This window comes from Petromyzon marinus, unplaced genomic scaffold (genome assembly GCF_048934315.1).
Source record: "Petromyzon marinus isolate PM22_M1 ecotype Great Lakes invasive population unplaced genomic scaffold, UKy_Petmar_22M1.pri1.0 PM_G_Scaffold_59, whole genome shotgun sequence".
NCBI classification, from domain to species: domain Eukaryota; kingdom Metazoa; phylum Chordata; class Hyperoartia; order Petromyzontiformes; family Petromyzontidae; genus Petromyzon; species Petromyzon marinus.
The window spans coordinates 125852-142579 of NW_027423012.1; the positions used below are offsets into that span (position 1 = coordinate 125852).

General features: G+C 45.7%; 1 protein-coding gene across 5 annotated transcripts; it reads left to right on the top strand.

Annotated features, from left to right (window-relative positions):
* The first annotated feature begins 348 nt into the window (after positions 1 to 348).
* Positions 349 to 15561, top strand: LOC142918255 (heterogeneous nuclear ribonucleoprotein L-like). Of its 5 annotated transcripts, none has more exons than XM_076062386.1 (13): positions 355 to 733; positions 2585 to 2703; positions 4960 to 5197; positions 5579 to 5664; positions 5796 to 5892; positions 7330 to 7399; positions 10635 to 10721; positions 11202 to 11449; positions 11805 to 11926; positions 12606 to 12807; positions 13379 to 13436; positions 14264 to 14359; positions 14818 to 15561. In XM_076062386.1, exons 1-13 carry the CDS (start codon positions 479 to 481, stop codon positions 14871 to 14873), a joined length of 1734 nt encoding a protein of 577 aa, XP_075918501.1. In that variant the 5' UTR covers positions 355 to 478; the 3' UTR covers positions 14874 to 15561. The 5 variants fall into 5 exon arrangements, with proteins under 5 accessions (XP_075918504.1, XP_075918501.1, XP_075918502.1 ...); XM_076062387.1 differs by having other exon boundaries at positions 356 to 703; XM_076062388.1 differs by lacking the exon at positions 2585 to 2703 and having other exon boundaries at positions 357 to 703; positions 4982 to 5197.
* Positions 15562 to 16728: the final 1167 nt, after the last annotated feature.

Consider the following 16728-nt stretch of genomic DNA (forward strand, 5'->3'; position numbering starts at 1 on the left):
TTATTTTATTATTTAATCATTATTATTGAAAAATAATCCAATTTGATTATTTTAACTTATAATGTATATTTCTTTATTATTTTAAACAATCACATTTTATTATTTTAATGTATGTTTTTTATTTATTTAATCTTATTTAAAAAATAATAAAATGTGGTTTTTATTTATTCTTATTTAAAAGTAATAAAATGTGATTATTGGATTTTTTTATTTATTTATAATGCTTTTACAATAATCAAATTTGATTATTTTTATTTATCATTTATTATTATTTATCATTTATTATTATTTATTTAATATTATAAAAATATAATCAAATTTAATTGTAGTCCGAGTCCGACCTAGGGGGAGGCCCACGACTGCTTCAGATCTCCGTCGCCGGCCCCAGTCGGCCGAGAGAGGCGTCACGTGACGAGTGGCTGTGGGGTCACACCAAGCCGCGCGAACATCGCCAGAGGCCACATCGATCCGAGAATCGATGTCACGCGTTGGAATCGCCCCGCCGCCGCCGCCCGCTGCTGCCGCTGACGCTCGGCGATCCGCGCGGGCGTCGTTTTCGAGCGACAAGATCGCGAATCGATTCCCTCCGGCGCTCCACGCCATCACGATGTTGACCACCGCCGCCGCCTCCGCCGCCCGGCACGCGGCCAAGCGCCTGGGAGTCAATGGCGAAGGCAACGACCGCGTCCAGGCGGGCGCGATGGTGAGCGTCAGTGACGAGCGACTTGACGAGGTGTTTTTATAACGAGAAGATGTTTATTTTACTCCTCCTCGCCCAGAGCCTCGTTGTGAGGCCTGGGCCAGAGGCTTCACTCAGGCGACGTGCCACCACCACCACCAGCCGTGTTTATATTATTTAACGTGATTGTTTAGCTTTGTAACTCGCAGATTCCAGTGCCGTTGCGAAGAGCTTCTCGTTGTTGGTGTTGGGGATGGACCACGCGGACCACAGCATCGCTAGGCTCTGCTTACGTTCAGTAAAACGCGTTTTGGTAAACGTGGATTTCGTGTTCGTTAACACTTTGGGCTATTTCCAGTGTAATTTTTTTAGACGGCGTTTTCTCTTCTAAGGGTGTGTATTCTCTTTGCACTGAACTAAAATAATAAAAATATGAAACAATAAAAACATTACTCATTGTTTTTTTCGGTAAAGTCACGTATGTAGAAATACAATTAAATTATATTTAAAAAAACAATCACGACGTTTCGATCACAACGCAAGCGATCTTCATCAGGTGTCAAGAACAAATCACGGAGGTAAATACAGCAAAAGATGAGAGACGAGAATTCAACAAACCTGAAACAACATTATGTGAAGCACATCCAGTCAGGCCAACAACACAGTTAGACACTTCCTGGCGGACCACGAATAAAAACATTGCCTTCCAGGAGAGATTCGTTCATGAGGCTATCCACATATACAAGCACAGAGACAATTTCAACCGAGAAGATGGATTTTGGCTTAGCAATCATTGGAAGGATTTGTTAAACCATTTCGGGTCTTAATTGTTCACGCTTACGGTGGCTTTCAGACCGCATCCATTATTTTCGTCTCCCCCCTCCTCTTTTCAGAACATAGATGGACTCGTCCATCTGAACAAACTCTCAAATCGCTCTCCGTGGTGCTGACGTTAAAAAAACGCCACTTTTATTCAAATTTTCTTGCTGTGGTTTTCACACCTGACGATGATTGCTTCTTGTGTTGCAGTCAAAACGTCGTGAGAATTGTATTGTTTTATATTTTTATTATTTTATTGTTTCCCTTCTACGTGGTGACTTTACCGGAAGAACCAAGAATATTAATCCCTGCAGTCACGAAAGCTTTAAATCAAAAGTTAAAATACTAATTAAGTTAAAATACCGATGTGTTAAATGTCCCACGCGATGGCGTCGTGGGGTAGCTCTTCGACCCTCCCCAATGTGATTAAAAACTTTGCGGAATAATAAAACTTTACAGCGTCTACAAAAGCGCACCTGGCGGTGGGGGATGCGAGTTCCAGAGTTTGTAACTCGAGGGCCGTTTAGATTTAAAGTTAAACTCGCGAACGTTCTTAGCGATTACTGAAATGATGGCACTGAGCTATGGCCATTTTTTGCCAAACGGATGCAGATTTAAAAACCCCTTTAATGCAAGTGTCTGCATCTGCTCCGATATCACTTGCCGGCGATGTTAGCCGTGGCTTTATTTTGGTGATTTTGAAAAAGTTTTATGGTTTGGCCATGTTTGTTTTGTTGTAGTACGGAGTTAGACTGATGGCCTTAATCTAAGTTGTCTTGTGGTTGTTGTTGTTGTTTGACTTGCATCCCACTGGGATTTTTGCACACAGCGTTGGTGTACGGTGCTATTTCAAGGATTATTTTGCTGATTTTTCCTGGATTTTCTGTTTGCACAGTCACATAATCACTGTAAGATGTTTTTCTTGTTCATGTTTTTGTTTGTTGCGGTTGCACCCGATTCAAGAGCCGAATGGCTCACAGGGCTATACCAAATAAATGAAACTGAAAACTGTCTTCTCGGTATAGGAGGAAACAACAGCTTTGCACAATAGTCGTGTTGAGTTTGCTTCCTTGCCGACGTGCACAGGACACGTTTGAGGACCCACACAAGCCCCCACCGTCGGCTGTGGTTCACGTGCGGGGACTCTTGGACACAGCCCTCGAGTCGGACCTCGTGGAGGCCGTGCGGCACTTTGGCCTAGTCAGGTGACCAGTCGGTGGTGACCGTTGCCCGCATGGGGAAGGAAGCTGTATTATTGTTATTGTTGTTTACCGAAAACACCAAAGATTAATTCCTGCAGTCACGAAACCTTTGAACCAAGTTTAAACCGCCTCTACGGGGAGGTATAAGGTCTGTATCTTTGTGTCTGTCTTTGTGTTGTCTTGTGTTGTCTGTGTGTTGTCTCTGCTTGTGTATCTGCCTTTGTGTCTGTGCTTGGATTTGTTTCTCTGTGCTGTCTCTGCCTGTGTGTCGGTCTTGGTGCTTCCGAATGTTTGCTGCCGTGCTCCACTTTGCTCTATGCATACCTGATGCTAAAATGTCCCATTGTCTCTCAGCCTTGCCTTCTCATGCTAATATGTCCCATTGTCTCTCAGCCTTGCCTTCTCTGCCTATTTAAGGCGACTTCACTGTGTGCTTGTACCTGTGCTGGTCCGCTCTACTTTAATGTCTATGTGTGTGTGTGCCGTCTGTATCTTAAATTTCATACTTAACTTGCAATTTAGCAATCTTTGAAATAACGTAATCAACCAGGCTTTGCGTTAATTGTGTTTTGACCGACCGTCTGTGTTGCTTTATTTGGTTTCCAAATTCTGCTAAACTCTTGTCTGTTTGGTATGCTTCTCTCTCTGTGTCCCCTATTGTGTCGGTGTTAGTTCCCCCTACTTGGGTGTCTGTGTATACATCTGAGGTTATGTGTCTCCCCTCTCTCGTAAATTTAGCTCTTCTGTACCTGATGATGGCTGCTTGTGTTGCAACCGAAACGTCGTACGCTATTATGTTATTTTATTATTTCTTATTTATACGTGACTTTACCGAAAAAAACAAAGATTATTGTTATTATAGTTGTTATTATTATTGGTGTTATTATTGTTGTTATTATTATTGTTGTTATTATTGTTGTTATTATTGTTGTTATTGTTATTATTGTTGTGGTGGTGGTGTTTGCGGACGTGGAGTGAACGTAGACCTTGGAAATTCGAATATTACCGATTTTCGCTTCGACAACTCAAGAAATTGCATAACACGAAAATACTCGATGGTTCTTAAGCACGGGGTGGGAGATGCCCTTTCTGGGGGCGCAAGACGTGCCAGATTATTTTTAACAAGGTAAATCATCGAAACACATTGAGCACGGGCACGTAAGCACCGCTACTTTGTTCCATCAAACCTCTAAATTAATAAACATTGTACGTTTTAAAAAAAATATTGAGAACCAAAGGGGGGGTGGCAAGGCTGCAGATTAAAGCTCAAGAACCACTTCCGTAAATAAAAAGTCGTGGCCGCGTGTGGCGGCGGACGAGAGGGCGCGGCGTTGCCCACGTCACGGCGTGATCGGCGACGCCGGGCGTGGCTTACTCGGGGCCTTTACAGCCTCAAGTGACCAACCAAAAACCGCTTCATCATCTTTGGGGTTCTTTCGGTAAAGTCACCACGGCGTAGAATGAGAATAAAATAATAAATCGATCAAAATTAAAATAACACGATAAAATTCTCACGACGTTTTGGGCCACAACACAAGTGGCCTTCATCAGGTGAAGGGACGAGACTGCCAAACTGAAATGGGACAGTTTCGTCCCTTCACCTGATGAAGGCCACTTGTGTTGTGGCCGAAACGTCGTGAGAATTGTGTTATTTTATTGTATTAATTTATTATTTTATTCTCATTCTACGTGTTGGTGACTTTACCGAAAGAACCAAAGAAGATTCATCCTTGCAGTCACGAAAGCTTTAAATCGAAACAAAAACCGTTTGTTTTTCAATTTTCCCAAGTCACGAATTCCCTCCGAATTAAAGTGCCGCTGCTGCTTTTGTTGTGCCGTCTGACAAAAGCGGCACACGTTCAAGTGTGATTAGTAACCGTGTTAAAAATTAATATCTCGTATTGAAATGGTGCACACACGTACCTTGTTTATGTACGTTTGAAGAGGCTTCGTTTGTCAGGTGATACATCGACAGAAGAAGACTATATTACCCTAAAGATGTATTTTAAATATAATTATATTCTTACAGTACATTCAATTGCAACGTACTACACTGCCAAACTGAAATGGGACGTGGCATCTAACCTGCATCCAACCAGTCTCCACTCCGTTGCATGCATTGAAACATTTCTTGAGATCAAATGAGGTGACTTGGAGCAGACCAACCTCGTGTTTAACATTAACAACAACAGGCACGCGTTTTAAAGTCGGCCACATCTTTGAATAACGGCACTCGTTTGAATCGCTCCCTCCGTGCAGCTACGTGGTGATGATACCCAAGACGCGGCAGGCGCTGGTGGAGTTTGAAGACCCGGAGAGCTCCTGCAGCTGCGTCGACTACTTGTCCAAGGGCTCCGTCTACGTGTGTGGGCAGCCGGCCTACTTTAACTTCTCTACCAGCCAGAAGCTTTGGCGCCCTGGTGTCCCGGGGGACAACGGCAACAGCAACCACGTCCTGCTCTTCACCATCCTCAACCCCATCTACCCCATCACCACGGTGGGCATTGTTACACTTACAGCAGCTGGACATTAATGTGTGAATAGTTTGTCGGGTGTGCCATGCACACACGCGCGTGTTTCATTTATACGAGTGAAATTATGTCCGTTTTGGATTACAGTGAATGGCTTTGCTAAGGAAATTACATTGATCCTTTGGTTCATTTGAGGCAATTGAAGTCGTGTTTTTTGTTTGTGCTTCGAAGTCTACCAATGGCATTGAATAAAAAACAATATATAGACCTAATGTTGATTTTGGAAAGCGTTGATGTCCTGTATGGCTCGATCTTAAAAATTCACTGGAAAAAAAGCTTTTCAAATTTACTTGGTAATGCGTGCAAAATCACCTCGCTGCGTTTGTGTGCTCCATGTGGTCCTGCAGGATGTGCTTTACAACATTTGCAAACCATTTGGGCCTCTGCAACGCATTGTGATCTTCAGGAAGAATGGCCTGCAGGCCTTTGTGGAATATCCTTTCAACGAGATGCATAACCGTAACGATATATCCGCCATTCACGTAATTTTACGTGTTATTTTGGAGATGCTAAATGTATTGTTATTAAAATGAAATGGTCGTGTTTTCCTTAATTTTTGGCCACGTTTGTTTCGGTTGAGAGCGCCGAAAGAGCGAACTCATCTCTGAATGGAGCGGACATCTATTCGGGCTGCTGTACTCTTATAGTGGAGTATGCGAGGGCAAGTACAACCGATATTTTGTACATTCACAAGTGTGTGCACCACAACCTGGTTTTTTTCACCCGCAGACCAAAGATTTCATTTAATATACTGAATTGACCACTTTGGTGAGCAAATAATGCTGAATACACACGGCAATTCATTGCTAGATGAGGGCTTCCGCACTCGATGCCTGTTGTGGGGGTTATTTGACTTGTGTGCGGGGTAAAGGAGTGTAGCATATATTGTGGCAGCATAGAAATACAATGCACCCAATGGATTTTACAGCTGCCCACCACACAGCCCCACAACCTACAACAACCCATTGTGCATGACGGGCATCCTTGCCGTTGTCTAAAGTCAAACTTTTCCCAATTGATATTACCGTGTGAGGGTGGTTCTCATCTGAGCCAGTGCCCTGAGCCAGTTAATGGAAAATTCGCATCCAGTGGGAAGGGTAGAGTTGGTTTTTAATTCGATTTTATTTGGTGACGGGTGATTAACATTCAGCCATAGACCGCTTTGCGAGACCTGCAGAGTACCTGAGGGGAGATGTTACATTGTTAGCAGGAAATAAAATTACAGAACAGTAATAACGAATGCATCATTTTCATAACGGGGTTATGGCACTTCAACATTTTTGAGGTATACGATCAAGGCTAACGCTTTACAGTACACGAGGAACACTGCGAATAAATAATACCGAGTTAGGCAGAGCATGCCAAACTTGTGCAATTAAACAAGTTTCGAATTTAAATAGGCCACCGAGGGATAGCGATTTTTATCTGCAAACACGAAGGGAGCTTGTTCCAACGAAGAGGGATAATCAACACGTGATCTTAAAAAAAAAACTGGTGGCAGAAGGCCACTGTTTTCCCACAACTCCGATAAGCATGCTTTTGCTACGTACGGTGCGAAAGTTTAGCTTATCGTTGACTTCCTACGTGTGGCAGCTCTTATTCATTCATCTCCCAGGAAGTTAAGGGTTGCGTTAAGTACCTCGGCTTCACCGCAAGTTGCGTGCCGTAATTGTCTCGGGGGTAATGACCGCTTAATAATTATTATGCTTGTAAATTTTAAATGGTTCTAAAGTTTCGATTTAAAGCTTTCGTGACTGCAAGGATTCATCTTCTTTGGTTCTTTCGGTAAAGTCACCACGTAGAATGAGAATAAAATAATAAAATAAAACAATCAAATTATCACGACGTTTCGGCCACAACACAAGGTCGGGACGACAGGTTTGTTCCTATCACCTGAAGAAGGCCACTTGTGTTGTGGCCGAAACGTCGTGAGAATTTTATTGTTTTATTTTATTTTTTTATCCTCATTCTACGTGGAGACTTTACCGAAAGAACCAAAGAAGGTTCTAAAGTTATATAATTTTTTCCCAGCATCTATGCCCTATATGCTGGCCACGAATAATGTTTATCTTTTCCCCCTGCTGTGTCCTCTTTACAGGCGACGCGTCTGAATGTGTTTAAAAATGACTCTGAGACCTGGGCCTTCACCAACCCTGGCCTCAAGCAAGGTAAGACCAATATCGAGCATATCAGAGCCGCGCTCTCTCGACAGCTGGTGGTGGTGAGCCCTCGGTGTGTGGGGGGGGGGGGGGTGACGTTTTTAACGCAAGGGGAGGGGTGTGCACGGCGTGATGAAACAGGCATTGACTATTTCTGTACGCGGCCGGCTTCGCCGTGTTATACTTGAAGATCAGTGGCCAAGTAGAGGGGGAAGTTTGGAGCGTTCTCAAGAGGATAATGCAGCTTCTGCACTTGAGATTTTGGTTGCAGAAAAATGTCACACCTGCAGACACTTGGTTGTCTTGAAGCACATTGGTGTACTGTTTACAATCTACAGAACTTGGTCGTTGTCACAGGAAGTTATTTGAAACGCCATTCCCCTCTTTTGTATCAATCACTGCAATTGTGTAGAGCTGGTCAAGGTTATTTTCGTTTATACCTATCATCTCCATATATATAAAAGGCAAAGTTGTGAATATGTGTGTCTGTTCAAAATGTTTAGCGTACTTCCCGACATGCAACAAACTGGAAATTTGCCATGTGGGTACTTTCCAGACTGTATACCGTGCAAACATTACACAAATACACTTTTGTTTTTGGGGGGGGGGGAGCTCGATAATGCATTTATTTTTTGCACGGCAAGTGAGCTGTGACGTCAAATCTGTCACGTGACCCGTAGTGTAGCGGTTAGCGCTACGCTGCGCTACGAACCCGGCGACCCAAGTTCGATTCCCGTTCACCGCCACCACCGGTGACGATTATTTTAACCGGTCCTGGGCCTCCCCTAGGTCGACTCAGCCTCAAACGAGTAACTGCTGTGGTGTGTGAACATCGCCACTGGGGAGACAAAGGCGGCCGGGCGTGGTGGATCCAAGTCCCGGGCGAAGCCGGGTAGTAACAGCTAGCGCAACATATAACTAAATAATCTTTGTGTTTTTTTAGCCCATGCTAAGCTTGCGTAGTTTACTCTGGGCAGATTGGTTTTAAACTCGTGCCCGTGTACTTTGTTTTTTCTAGTTTACCCTTCAGAACAATTTGGCAGTATAAGTGAATGTTGTGAAGAACAGGATTCACAAGGAGGCATGTGGCTGCTGGAGTGTTCAATAATCCATTGGATTAATTTTTTTGTTACCATTAAAGCTGTTGCCCTGGTACTGGACATGCGATAGACATTGCCATTAAGTTGGTGGCGTTTTAGATTTTGATCAGCTTTGAAGATTTTCCCAACGTCAAGTGCATGTGGCCCATGGGCGGGTACTCGGTTGTTCGGGGTGTATCAAGGCTGGGGATTTTTACACTACAGTGTAAAACCTTGCATTGCGAGCATAATTCGTTCCGGGAACGTGTTTGTAATCCAAAGCGCTCGTACATCAAAGCACTCGTCTATCAGTTGTGTGATCACGTGACTCACGGCAGTACAAAGTGTGTCTACACGTACACTGCTCGTATTGCAAGACCTCGCTCGTTTATCAAGTTAATATTTATTTACAATTTTAGCTCGTCTTGCAAAACACTTGCAGACCAAGTTACTCGCAATCCAAGGTTTTACTTTTATATTTAGATTTACCAGGGTGTGTGTCTGTTGGATCAGAAGTAGGTGCCAACTTTCACTGGCATATTTGAGGTGGACATTGCACGTTGCGTTTTTATATTTTGTAGGGTTGAGAAACCTTGACTGCATTATGTGGTGTCTGGATACTAAGCGGAGAAGCTTAGAGGATGTCAGAAAAGCCGATATTTACGATTGAAAATATCACTTATTATAAAGTAACCCTTTTAATTTGGTACGATTGAGCCTGAACAGGAAAATGGTATCTTTGTCCCGAGTACATTGTGTGTACGCACAGATATTAGTTTCCGAAGAGGTAAGTCTCGCCACTTTATCAAGGGAGCTTCAGGGACACGGTGCGGTTTGATTTAATCGCCAAATTTCCGTAAACGCTTCGAAGAGTATTTTCCTCACTCCCAACATCAACGCTACAAGGAGCATCTGCGAGCATTGCCGCACACAGAAGCACACGGAGGCAATTTGCAAGCAACACACGAGCAATCAAGCGCCCGGCAGCCAACAGCCACCGACGTGAACGGCGACGACACGAACGGCGACATTGGCGACATCCTCGTCGGCACTTGGGAGGCACCAGGGACCAAGCAACCAACACGCCGCCACCGCTGTGACACGCACGGCCGACCCGCGCACCCCACGCCTGCAGCGCCACGTCACGGAACACTCGGCGCAGCACGCTGCATCCGCTGCACCACAACCGCCACGTGCCGCTTGGCAGAGGCCATCGGATAACCCGCGTCCAGCCGCAGGCACCGGGGGACACGGCGCTGACAGACCGGCAAAGCACCGGAACCGCCGCGAAGAAGCTGGGAGCGACGAAAGCCCGCATTCACCGCGAACGGGACTTGGAAATAAGCCGAACGGAATGCGTGCCGATGCGTTTGGGGCTTAAAATCGCTCCGTTGGTGAGAATTTACCTCCACGCTCGTACGTTTAGACTGCCTTGCTAAAGTTTTGTTTGCAAACGAGGCTTTTGACATTGCAGATGCCAGACACAACGCATTTCGCATCGGTTTATAAGCGGCGATCTTTTTCATTTTAAAGGTTCGTAAGGCCCCGTCGCCCACTTCAAGCGTCCCAATTTTAAGCCCCAAACCAAAAAGGGTCGCCGGAGAGCGAGAGGTGCGGTGGCACGGACAACGCGGGGGGGTCCGTTTGTGCCGAGTGTGACTGCTGTTGGCGCAGGAAAGAAGGTGCCGGCCTTTCTGTTCCATCCTCCTCGCGATGGGTCGTCAGCCGCCGCCCGACTCTGGGCAACTTTGTGTTCCCGTCGAAGCGTAGACTGGGTAAGAAACGAGCGGGCATCGCAGGCGGCAACCACGGACACTCGCTGACGCCGCACCTCGGAACAATTTGTCGCGTGCATCTGTACACCTCCAATAAATTTTGTTTTTTTCTTCTTCTTGCGATGAGCATTTCTTTACGCGCTGTATTTTGTATGGCACTCGTTATTTATGTTGTGCCGTGTGAAATCTGCATTTTTAAAATACCGCCGATTGTTTTATGGGCAGACGCAGCGCGCCCCCTTGTGGAGTGTGCCCGGAATTTCTTAATGTGTTGGTAGTGTGAATGTTCTGGGTGCAGAATTAATTTTTTGGATTGTCATATTTTGTGCAGCAGTGAGCGCTTATGTTTCCCGTGGGTGAATTTGGTGATCGTTTTTTTGTTGTTTTCAGAGGGCAATGCAGTGATGCCAGCGAAGCAAACGTCTCTCCTTGGCGAACATCCCAAAGCACACGCTTGCGGTGGTGGCGACTGTGGAGGTAATCCCTTTGTTGCGAATGCTGTAATTTCGGTTTCCTTCAGCTTGCTGTCAGATTGAAAGAACCTGCTGCCTGTTGAGAACATTTCTTATTTGGAATTAGTGTTAAGGTGCATCCTAAAAACCTTTTTTTGCGGTTAACAATTGCAACGTACGAGTTGCTTTGTGTTTTAAGAGACGATATTTCCAACAGTTATCAGATGTATTGGGTATTTAAAACAAGCTATGCTGAATAAGAGCTTGGTGGGCCTCAACCTAAAATAAAAACTAGTTTAGTCTTCCCTAGGCAACTGAGTCTTCTGGACCAATGTTTTCCAGTGTCTCCAAGGGGTAGAGTGGTGAATCCTGGGTTGCCTGATCTTATAGGAAAGGGCACACGTGTGTGTAGGATGATGGCTGTGGTAAATCTGTTTTTCAGAGAAGTTTAGAGAGTTTCAGCTGTTCACGATGCGTTTCCCCCTCTTGTGTATTTGCGTCACAGGCCACCAGCAGCCATCGCCACCGGGCGTCGACTACGGATCTGGCGGCGACGGCATGGGCATGGGCGGTGGGGGAGGAATGGGCATGGGAGGAATGGGCAACCTGGGTGGTACCCAGGGCCAGCACGTGCAGGCCATGATGAACCAGCAGGCCGACAACAAGGTCCTCATTGTGTACGACTTGGACGCCGAACGCTTCAACTGCGACCGCGTGTTTAACATCCTCTGCCTCTTCGGCGACGTGGAGAAGGTGCCTTCGCTGGGTGTTGCGCGCACCTGCTTTGAAATGAGTCCCCGTTTTTTTTCTTCCAAAGGTTCAACCGCGGTGCAATGCGTACGCATGCGTGTGGTGCACGTCGTGCGCTGATCGTGTTATATAAAGTGGGAGATTCACACGACCAAATTTGTTCACCGATTGACAACATACACATTTGGTCATTTTCTTTACAAAAATGTACCCAATGCGAAGTGTTCTTTGTGCATGTTTTCTAATGGCCCCTCGGCCAACACTTCACATTTCAACAATGCGTTACAACGAAACTTGTAGATATTTTCGTGCAAGATTGCGCGATGCTGAACCGTCTTACGGGTTGTTATTTTTGTAGGTTAAGTTCCTGAAGAGCAAGCCGGGAGCCGCCATGGTCGAGATGGGAGATCAGTACGCCGTGCACAGGGCGGTTTTTCACCTCAATATGTCTCAGATCTTTGGAAATAAAATCAACCTCTGGTGAGCCTTTTTGTTCCCGTGTTAAATTGGTAAATGTAACTCGTCATATCCTGTTAATGTAATTGGATACTGCTTTCTCTTTAGGGAAGACACTTTAGTAAATATTTAGTGCAAGTGACGAAATTTTAGGACGGTGAAAAAGAGAGCTGATGAATACCGTGAACGAAACACTTGTCACACAGCTCACGAGGACCCCGATTACTTGCTGTCCAGAGCCTTTATTGAAGTGGCGAACATGAAATTTGGATTCTAGATTTGAAGCTTTACGGGGAGGGCCTTTATTGAAATAGCGAACGTGAAATTTGGATTCTAGATTTGAAGCTCTACGGGGAGGGCTTTCACCTATCTGTTAGAGCTTTCAACAGACAACGGGACAAGAAGTCAAAGCTCATCGAGACGCTGACCTTCCTCAAAAGATGCCGCGACAACAAGCTTAAAGGACGCGACCTGGGCTTGCTGTCTTCACTCCAACGCTGTCCTCTGGACAGTCCGGTCCCTTCACCTGATGAAGGCCACTTGTGTTGTGGCCGAAACGTCGTGATTTTTTGTTATTTTATTTTTTACCCACGTGACTTTACCGAATCGAACCAAAGAGCACATGAAATTTGGAACGTGATAAAATAAAAACTAAAAACAGTTTCTTCGCGCTATTCCCTCCCTTCCGCCCTCGTCTCGGCAGCGTGTCGAGGCAGCGGTCGATTGTGCCGGGCCAGGCGTTCGAGCTGCCGGACGGCACCGACAGCTACAGGGACTACACAGGTTCTCGCAACCACCGCTATGCCGACAGCGAGAAGGCGGCGAAGAACCGCAACCAGCGTCCCACCGCGGTGCTGCACTTCTTCAACGCACCCACGGACATCACGGCCGAGATGTTCGCGCAGGTCCGTGCCCCCGCCGCCCCTTCAGCCTGCTGCCAGCAGCGCAGAAGGGGAGCGCGTTCGGTTTCTTTAAAAGTTTTCCCAGGTGAAGCTTTTATAAATATTCAAGTCCAAAGTTTGCACGTGAAACAATCGTGGGTTTTTAAGATGAGCCTATTGATGTTGTGGAGTTTGTGGTGGCCCATGACACGTTTCCTGTGACGGGACAAATGTTAAATGGTGTAATGTAGTTTCCTTTCAGCGGTTAAAACATAAGATGTATAAATAATGCAGTCGATGTTCCAAAGGGACTTTTTTGTTACAGACTAGACAACACCTCGCGTTAATTTGTCCTGTTTAATACATTACGATTCATATTCATTCGTATTCGAAAGCTTTACATTTCAGTCTTTGGACATTGTTTCTGCAAATGGTTGCATTCCCCCTGAGTCTATGCTTGGTGTTCACACTAATCTGAGCACTTTGAAAGACTGCTCCAAAGCTGGCGAATGTAAATTTAAAAATGGAAAACGGGATTGGTGCACGTTAACTGTTACCAACTATAACGTGAACGCCGCCCGTTCTGTCCCCGCAGCTGTGCGACGAAATGTCGATTGCGAGGCCCCGCTCTTTCAAAGTGTTTTCTGGAAAAAGTAAGTCCCGCAAAGTATGTTTATTATTTATCTTACGTGTCACGGCACAGAATAAATCGTGTACTGTATTCTCCATGCAATCGTCGCTTGATTTACAGCACGACACCAGATGATCTGCAACGTGTGCTATGAGGCCATGCTCAAGAAACCCTGTGAGAAATTCTCTCCCGAGAGCAGTCCTTGCTATTCACTCGCGCCCAAGCTGACTGAAGCGTGTTAGCGTAGCCAAGGCATCGGACTGAAGCCTTCCTGCTGCAGAAATTCACCGACGACTGACACCATCCTTTAAACACGGCTTCTTTAGGTAAAGTCATGTAGAAGGGAAACAACAAAATAATAAATATATACAAACACAGACAATTTCAACCGAGAAGATTGATTCTGGCTTAGCAATCATTGGAAGGATTTGATAAACCATTTCGGGTCTTAATTGATTGTTCACGCTTACGGTGGCTTTCAGACCGCATCCATTATTTTCGTCTCCCCCCTCCTCTTTTCAGAACATAGATGGACTCGTCCATCTGAACAACTGCCAAATCGCTCTCCGTGGTGCTAACGTTAAAAATAACCGCCACTTTTTTAAAATTTTCTTGCTGTGGTTTTCACACCTGATGATGATTGCTTGTGTTGCAGTCGAAACGTCGTGAGAATTTTATTTTATATTTTTATTATTTTATTGTTTCCCTTCTACGTGGTGGTGACTTTACCGAAAGAACCAAGAATATGAATCCCTGCAGTCACGAAAGCTTTAAATCAAAATGGCGAAGGGTGTTGCGTTTTACACGACCCAAATGACTCTATGAGCGACGGTCCGTCCACGTGTCCAGCCGATAGGAGCGTGTCCGGCCTGATGGAGTGGGAGACCAAGAACGATGCCATGGAGGCTCTGGCGTGCATTAACCATCACCCCCTGAAGAACGCAAGTAAGTTGTGGGGTGTTGGCCATTTGTGTTGGTGCGATGACATTGAAGCGGGGCTGCATTATCGGCAAATCTTTGGTCGTACGCTCTGTTGAGCACCTAATGTTCAGATTTGGGGGGGGCGCTTGTTATTACCATAGCACCATCTGTGTACACTGGCTGCCTAGCAGCCTTGGGTGAAATTGCAGGAAGCGAAAGCAGTTGTAGATTGTTATATTATATATTAACAGGTTGTTATTTATGGGCGATTTGGATTTCGTTGTTGTTCTTTGCATATACAGAATGGAATTGAAAGTTGACATAGCCAAGCACTTTCACTTATCACAACTCAACGTTATCTTAGCTCCCTGAACGAGTTTGTTGACATCGACAAAGACCCTCCTAAGAATTGCTTCATTGTTTTAAGTTTTTGTGTGCTCCAGTGAAGACGTCATGTGGCTCCCCTGTTTTTATTTTCTCAGATGTTCCATACCTCTACACCCTCAAACTGTGCTTCTCCACTGCCCAGCCTTCATAGAAGACAACTCAACATGTTTCATGCCGTATTGAACGTCGGTGTCAACATCATTGTCACTTTGTGTACTATTTGTGAATGTCCCATCACTCTTGTTGAAAGTTAACCGTGGGTATAGGTCGAAAGTGCAATTGACGCGTTTACATTTTAGTTGTCATTTTTTGGAGGATTAATTTAGATTTCTATATTGACTGTACCGAAAGATTTTAAAGGTCGCAGTGGAAATGAAGAATGTTGAAATTAAAATAATTATGATTAGTCTCCTTAACCTGCCGAGTTTGTCTGCCGTGTGCATTGCTATTTTGTCCATGAGCCCCAAACCAGATTTCACTTGGCAGTCCTCGGGTGCCGTAACTTTAGCGGCTCCAATTAATTTACAATTTGGGGGGGTTCTCAACTTGCTCATAGCCAAAGTTTTTGCTCCCACCACGAGTGATGCTCCTTTCTTGCTGTAGCCCATGGCACTAATATTGCCCATTTAATTTCATAACGGAGAGCTCTGAAATAAATGCCAAAGAGACCCTTTTGGGGGGGGCTGGTAAAAATATACCCCGACTCATTGAAAATCCCATTGAAAAACATGGGTTGGCATTCTGTACAGTGCGTGTATTTAGCAGGTTAATACGCTTGCAAATATAAACCCCAAGAGAAAATAGAACAGTGTTTGAAAATAAAAGTATGGAGAGATGCATGTTTGACATCGAACTGGAATCGATTGAACATGAGCGTGGAGACATGAAGGAAGTTGGGCATAGGGTAGGTGAGTGACTAGTGTGTGGGTGGCTAGGTGAGTGACTGAGTGACTGAGTGTGTGGGTGGCTAGGTGAGTGACTGAGTGAATGAGTGTGTGGGTGGCTAGGTGAGTGACTGAGTGAATGAGTGACTGAGTGTGTGGGTGGCTAGGTGAGTGACTGAGTGTGTGGGTGGCTAGGTGAGTGAGTGAATGAGTGACTGTGGGTGGCTAGGTGAGTGACTGCGTGAATGAGTGACTGTGTGGGTGGCTAGGTGAGTGACTGTGGGTGGCTAGGTGAGTGACTGAATGAGTGACTAAGTGTCTGTGTGGGTGGCTAAGTGAGTGAATGAGTGAGTGTGTGGGTGGCTAGGTGAGTGACTGAGTGTTGGTGGCTAGGTGAGTGACTGTGTGGGTGGCTAGATGAGTCACTGAGTGAATGAGTGACTGTGTCTGTGGGTGGCTAGGTGAGTGAGTGAATGAGTGTGTGGGTGGCTAAGTGAGTGACTGAGTGAATGAGTGACTGAGTGTGTGGGTGGCTAGGTGAGTGTGTGAATGAGTGTGTGTGGGTGGCTAGGTGAGTGAGTGAATGAGTGACTGAGTGTGTGGGTGGCTAGGTGAGTGAGTGACTGAGTGTGTGGGTGGCTAGGTGAGTGAGTGACTGAGTGTGTGGGTGGCTAGGTGAGTGAATGAGTGACTGTGTGGGTGGCTAGGTGAGTGAGTGACTGTGTGGGTGGCTAGGTGAGTGAATGAGTGACAGTGTCTGTGTGGGTGGGTAGGTGAGTGACTGTGTGTCTGTGTGGGTGGCTAGGTGAGTGAGTGTTTGGGTGGCTAGGTGAGTGCGTGAATGAGTGACTGTGTGTGTGCGGCTAGGTGAGTGAGTGACTGAGTGTGTGGGTGGCTAGGTGAGTGACTGTGTGGGTGGCTAGGTGAGTGAATGACTGAGTGTGTGGGTGGCTAGGTGAGTGACTGTGTGGGTGGCTAGGTGAGTGAGTGACTGAGTGTGTGGGTGGCTAGGTGAGTGTGTGTCTGTGTGGGTGGCTTATCAGGGACGGGTCTCGTGTGGCCAGTGGTCGAGACCTGTACCTTGGCTGGGTCAGGTCAGACTAGCCTCCCCTAGGACCCCCT